This window comes from Microtus ochrogaster, chromosome 24 (genome assembly GCF_000317375.1).
Source record: "Microtus ochrogaster isolate Prairie Vole_2 chromosome 24, MicOch1.0, whole genome shotgun sequence".
Lineage (NCBI taxonomy): Eukaryota > Metazoa > Chordata > Mammalia > Rodentia > Cricetidae > Microtus > Microtus ochrogaster.
In genome coordinates, this window is record NC_022024.1 from 9,150,758 (window position 1) to 9,157,194 (window position 6,437).

A 6,437-nucleotide genomic window follows, 5' to 3' on the forward strand; every position below is an offset into this window, starting at 1 on the left:
TAGCGTTAGCATGCGAAGACTTCAGTATCATATGTAAGTGTGGCTCTTGTAAGTTTGACATAGATGTTGCACTTATTTTTTATATTTGATGTTTTTGAGACGGCCTATGTAACCCTGGCTGTCTTGAGTTGCCCCCCAGTTCCTTTGGTTGGGAGTGGTTGTACCAGAGAGTATGTGAAGTTTATTTTGGATTCATGATAGCATAAAGTTTATAGGGCCATAAATGCAAAGAACTATAACGCCCCAGTCCCTTATCAGGAATATGATGACTCAGGGAACCTTAGCACTCCGTAACTAAAAAGGATACGGTGGCCACCGACAAGCAGGGTGAGAGTACCCATGCTGGCCTATGAGCCCAGCCTTGTTTCCTGCCTGTTCTCCAGTCTATATGTCTGCCAAAGCAAGGACAGGAATTTCAGTTAGATGGAGTATAATTTGAACTGCAGGCATCCTGGGCTGTTCAGTCTGTTCTTATTTTGAGAGCCATCCGGGAAGGATAAGCAGCTTCCTAATAAGCAACCCTCTCTTTTGCAGATTCGCTGACTTTGTGGAAGGTTCTTTTCACCTCACACCAAATGAAGTTTCTGTTCATGAGCAGGAGTATGGATTAGGGAGCATAATTGCCCAGGATGAGGAGCTGTCCTCAGAGGAGGAGGGCTCAGAGTACCCCACTGTCACCCAGAACAGCTTCCTGACTTAGATGGGGGAACCTGTTATTTTCACATAGACAGTGTGGTGCCTTGGCGGTCCATGTGCAAGTGCTGTATGGTCTCCTGGGCTTACATAACGGCCTGAAGAGGGTGCAGAAGCTCTCCTGCTGAAATGAGAGGTTCTCCACGGGACCCCTGAGGAAAGAGTGGAGGAAGAAGCGAGTGCTGTGGTAGCTTGCCTCTGACAACCGAGCTATTGGTCCACTTGCTGTTCCTGAAGAAACTGGTTGTCCACAGCCAGCATGATATTCTAGCTCCTGTTTGAAAGTTCACTGAATGATGGCATTTCTGACTCTGACAAGCCCACAGAAATGAAGACTAAGTGCAGTAGTGCATTCAGATCATAGGCTGCACCTTCTAAAGAGAAATGTACAAATTTGAGCCAGTTTGACTTCTGTCAGCTTATACTCCAGTGGACCATTAGACTAATCCTCGATTCAACTCTTGAAGGAAAGATAGATGGTTGTCCATCCTGTTTTTTAAACATTTTTTTAATGCAGCAAATTTATGTTTTAGAACCAATAAGTACTCCAGAGTGACAGACGCTATTGACCCCAGGTATTTATTAGATTCATGGTATTCATAGATATCCATGAAAGTCCCCTGGAACTGCTGTATTGAACCTTGAATTCTCAGAAACTGATATTCTGAGTTTACTTACATTTAGAAAACCGTCTACTGGCCCTTCTGTAGGTTTGATTTCCTAAGCTTTTTATTCTGTTTGCCCTTTGTGATTTTCTCTTGCTTTTTCTCACCACTCCCTTTTCCGCCCAAGCAGGGTCTGTCCCCTTCCCTGTTGACTGTGTACAGTTCAGGATTTGTCTCATTTTTTCTTTGCTTCCTTTTTGTTCTCCACTCCCTCCCTTTCCCTTCCTAATATGGAGTTCCCTCTGCTTCTGACCATTTCATTTATAGATTTTCTTTCTTGGTCAGGGTCTTGCTGTGTGACTCAGCTGGTCTTAAACTCTCAGTCCTTTTACCTCAGCCTTCAGTGCTAGGATCTTAAGCCTATGCTGCCATGCCAAGCTTTTTTTCTCTGTTATCCCTGGCTGTCCTGGAACTCATTCTGTAGACCAGGCTGGCCTTGAACTCACAGGGATCTGCCTGCCTCTGCCTCAAAAGATCAAAGGTGTGTGCCACCACACCTGTTATGCCAAACTTCTTGTCTTGATTTTATATATCCTTTTATAGCTTGGTTCTATAGCTAGGAAGGGAAGAGAAGTCTTGTTTACTTCTTTTCCCCTATCTGATCACATATCTTTAAGTTACTACTCAATCAAGATACTATTCCAGGGCTGGAGATGTAGCTCAGTGGTAGAGCACTTATTGACTCAGCATGCAAGGCCCTGGTAGAACTTCAGCATCACAACAAAACCAATCTTATCTCCTTGTCCCTGTCTCCTATTATATACCTATTCTGTTCATTTAGCCTTCTCACCACCTGCATGGTTCCAGATCTGGTAATTTGCAATTCCTGAAACCATCTATTAAGTTTCTTTATATACAGTTTTAGTTATGCAGCTGCCACAACTTTGCTTAGCGGATAAAGACCGTAAGGTGATCTTCATGCCTTTGATACTCATTCAGCTGTCAGCATCAGACACCCCCCCCCCCAGTTCCATTCTGATGGAGATGCTGCCTCTTTCCTTAGTTTAGTGACCTCAGCTTCAGAATCCCTTGCCATTGAAGGTACCCTCAGAAGCTGGCGGTATCACTTAGGAGGGAGCAGACTCCCAAGTTTCTGCCGTTTGCTTGGTTCTTTCATTGTGATCTTCACCATCACATTGGAAGAAGCTTTTGTGATTCCTTCAGCCAGGAAGGTGGGTGCTCACTCAGGTAGACCGCATCAGACTCGTCTTAGGATCGTCAAGAAGGAAGATGGTGTCTTCAGACCTGCTGTCAGCATCTAGTTTTGAAAGATCCTAGGCTCTACTGCTGGCATCCGAAATGCCGGCAGAGTGGCTAGTGACTTCTTTCAACCAGTGTTCCCCATAGCCTTAAATTGTCCTAAAGTGACAACTACTTCAGCTGATAGAAGTGAAACAGGAGAAAAGCTAGCAGTTGTGAGCAGGTGCCACATTTAAGCGGTCGAGTACAAGATGTTCCTGTGAATTACAAATACGATAAAAGTCTGTCCCTAAGCTTCGGAAAAGGCGGAGATGAAGCTCAGAAGCCGGACGTGCTTGTCTGGCAGGCACAAAGCTGGTATTCAGTTCCTGGCATCACAAAAAACCCCACCAGTAGCAACAAAAGCCTTCCAAAACACACTATTTTGGAACCTCCTTTGTAGAAATTGGTACCCTTCTGTACAGATGGCGTTCAGTCCTGGGAGCCCTTGGTGCCTTTTCCTACATCACTCCCTGTGAATGGCAGCTTGCTAAAGGGGAGGGCTGACTTAGATGTTTATTTTAATGAAAAATCACTGTGAATGACTTTGTTCTGTGTGGTGAGCTCCCTGTGAAATACGGATTTCATTTCAAAGCCATGTGTTTTTTACCTGTATTTAAAGCTCTTTTTTCTTTCCCTGCCTGGGGAACTGAGTGGTGTGGGAGCTGTTCTCAGACAGTGAAGGACGGTGCTGCTGCTGTGTGCTGTTTATCCTTGCCCTGCCTGCCTGTGTGTCTGGATGCTTCTGAGCCTCTGCATGCCCTTAGGCTGCTCGGTGGATCTCAGCCTCATTGTTCAGACCAATCTCATCAGGGATTGAAGGAAGGACTGGGATGAGCTGGACACTGGAGCCATGTCTGCTGCCATGTCAGCGTCTTTGCTTAGCAGCTATCAAATCATAGTTAATTCCTGGACTCAGGGTCTCATTGTTGGAAATCTATTGCTTCTAATCAGTCTGACCTGAGTTCAGAACATGGCTCCCATTAATGGGAACACAAGAGGCAGTTGGCATAAGACTTTACAGTACCTCTTTCCTCAGAACATAATGACCAAAGCCGAGAAAAATTGAGCAACGTTGATAACTTTGTTACCTTGAAATGTAACATTCTTGTTATATCAACAGTGGTTATTTTGCTGGTGATGGCTCCTTGGGTTCCACTGTTCTGTCTTACCATATTATATATCCTATCCTAGGGCTTATCCCTTTATTAATCAATTGCGTTTTCTCTAGCCACCCTTCTTGGCATAGGTGATGGAGGTTTGATGAATGAAAGGACCCAAATAGGCCAGGGAATCCCCCTAGACCTTGATACTCATGAAGGGATTGGGAATGGGTTATGTAATTGACCTCAATCTTTTGTTCCAGAAAGAAAAGATGAGCTGAGATAGGTGATGTGCTACAGTGCTGTCCCTAGCTGTGTCCTAATAACTCTTCAGAATCGAATAGTAACAGTTGAAGTAGGAGGACAGAAAATTGTATCCTCTTCCAGTATTCCTTTGGACTGAGGTCTAGCATTTGAGACGATTGTCTGTATTTGAATGAAGAATTTTATCTGAACACAGGGAAGGACAGTGGGGCAGATTTACTGAAGTCTCAGGTTAGCTAGGCTGTGAGAGCAAGGGATAAACTAAGTATCTGTTGCATATGACAAGTTTGCCTAAGTCTTGCATGTAGCAGAAATGATTTCTTTTGGGGGAGCTTATGCAATTGTGGTAACCCAGTGGTATCTTCTGTTGCTGTTGGGGTCCAGATGGCTACTACTTTGAAGAGGTGGTTCGAAAGTCGGTTGTAGTGATGTGTGTGTGTGTGTGTGTGTGTGTGTACCTGAACTTGGAAGGCTGAGGTGAGAGGATCACTTGAGTCTGGACATTTTAAATTGGTAGGGGCAGCAAAGGAGACCCCCATCTCAAAATAGAAAGTTTTAGTGCCTTAGATGTCAGGACCACGAACCCACTGTGGATAAACAAAGCATGCAAACACCAGTGTTTGCCCCATTGCCTCAGCAGGGTCAGGAGTGATCACATAGACCCAGATATGTGCCGCCTGTCATTTTTGTTTGACACGCTTTATTGTTTAGACTGGGTGTGCCCCTCTGTATGTAGCTTGGAGCTCAGGACAACCCTGCCACAGTCTCTGATTGCTGGGATTACAGGCATGAGCCACCAAGTCCAGTTTCCTTTTATACTCTTGATAACTTGAAAATGGTGAAAGCAGTTGCTTTGAACTTTGGGGCAGCATGAACATTGCTGTGTGACAGATTGCCCCAGTGTGAACCTCAGCGCCTGTTAAAACCCACAGTGGCCATACTTTCCATGTCTCTGGAATTGATACTGAAATAACAAGGCCAAGAAACTACTAGATGAGTTTTAGCCTGTGGGTGATGCCTTAGTGTTAATTTAGATAACATATTTGTCATTTGTACTTAGTAAATGTCAATGGATATTCAGGAAGAACAAAATTATCCGAGATGGCTGTTTGCCATGGTCTTTCCCTACCTTTCTGTAAGAAAAAGTGATGCTGTGTATTTTATTATTATTATTATTATATGGCTTGTAAATAGCCACAATTTTAATAAAGTTTTGTATGTTGTATTGTCTTTTTAAATTAAAATGCTTCAATATTTGGTTTGTGTGTGTATATAAGTGTGTGTGAGTTTGCTCATGTTGGGCACACGTGTGAACATCAGGGGATAACTTGTATGACTCTCTCTCCCCACCATGTGTGTTCCAGGGATGAAACTAAGGTCAGCAGGCACAGCAGCAAGATTTCTTGCCCACTGAGTCTCTTAATGAACATTTTTGTGTGCATCTTATACTTTCAGATAATTGACAGTTAGTACATCAGTCTCGTATTATGTATTTCCCTTTTTTGTAACCAGACCTCTCCTGAGTATTGGTTTTACTATTTTGGAGCAGGGCGAGGGTGGCGGTGGTGGAGTTGAGACTGTCTTATGAGGCCCAAGTTGGCCTTGAACTTCCTATTTTCCCTATCAGCCCCACGGAGGGCATAAGCCACCACTGCCAGCAAATTTTAAAAAGTTACTTTAGCCAGGTGGTGGCATCACATGCCTTTAATCCCAGCACTTGGGAGGCAGAGACAGGCAGATCTCCTGAGTTTGAGACCAGCCTGGTCTACAGAGGAAGTTCATAGGCTCCAAAGCTAAAGAGAAACTCTTGGAAAGCAAATAAAATAATTGGCTGGGAGGCTTGAATCAGTGTGATCAGATGAGTGTCAGCTGTCAGAATGTAAGCTACATAGTAAAATCCCTGTGTTTCCTGTATGGTTGGGCTGAGTCTGGCAGAGTCATTTGTATACTCATTCCTACATCCCACCGGATTCCTTTACACCCATTGTATGGAGTACAAGCTTGTTCACTTCTTCAGGGTGGCTCATACTCAGGGACTCCGCTAGCCATAGGCTACCACTGAGCCATACTTTATCCCGGTGTAGATAGGGACAACGGAAGGTGATTAGGGGTTAGCTTGGTGTCTGGAAATCAGATAACAGTGCTGAACCAACCTGCCCTAGTTCAGGATGGTGGACGTCCAAATTCAAGTTGACTTGGGTGTGTGTGTTCTACATTCCCCCCAGCTCTTCCCTAGTTTTTATGTAGGGTGAAGGATGCGGCACTTGCCTGCCTCTGCCTTCCCAGTGCTGGGATTAAAAGTGGTACAACGCCCAGCCACAGATGGAGATTTACACCTCCAGGTATATAGGAGCCCACTGGGGGCGGGGTCCCAGGCAGGTCAGCATGGTTGGCAGCAGGAGCTGAAATTTATTATTGTTTTGAAACCAAAGTGCCATCTTGTTTTAAAGCATGCAGTAGGCACTGAGTGAGT

At 44.5% G+C, this 6,437-nt stretch overlaps 1 protein-coding gene across 1 annotated transcript in view; it reads left to right on the plus strand.

Annotated features, from left to right (window-relative positions):
* Nemp1 (nuclear envelope integral membrane protein 1) overlaps nt 1-5,142 on the plus strand; it is a 31,426-nt gene extending 26,284 nt beyond the window's left edge. Inside the window, exon 9 of the mRNA XM_005358014.2 lies at nt 535-5,142. Coding sequence (XP_005358071.1) covers nt 535-700 — 166 coding nt within the window. The 3' untranslated portion in view covers nt 701-5,142. The remainder of the gene's footprint in view (nt 1-534) is intronic.
* Nucleotides 5,143-6,437: the final 1,295 nt, after the last annotated feature.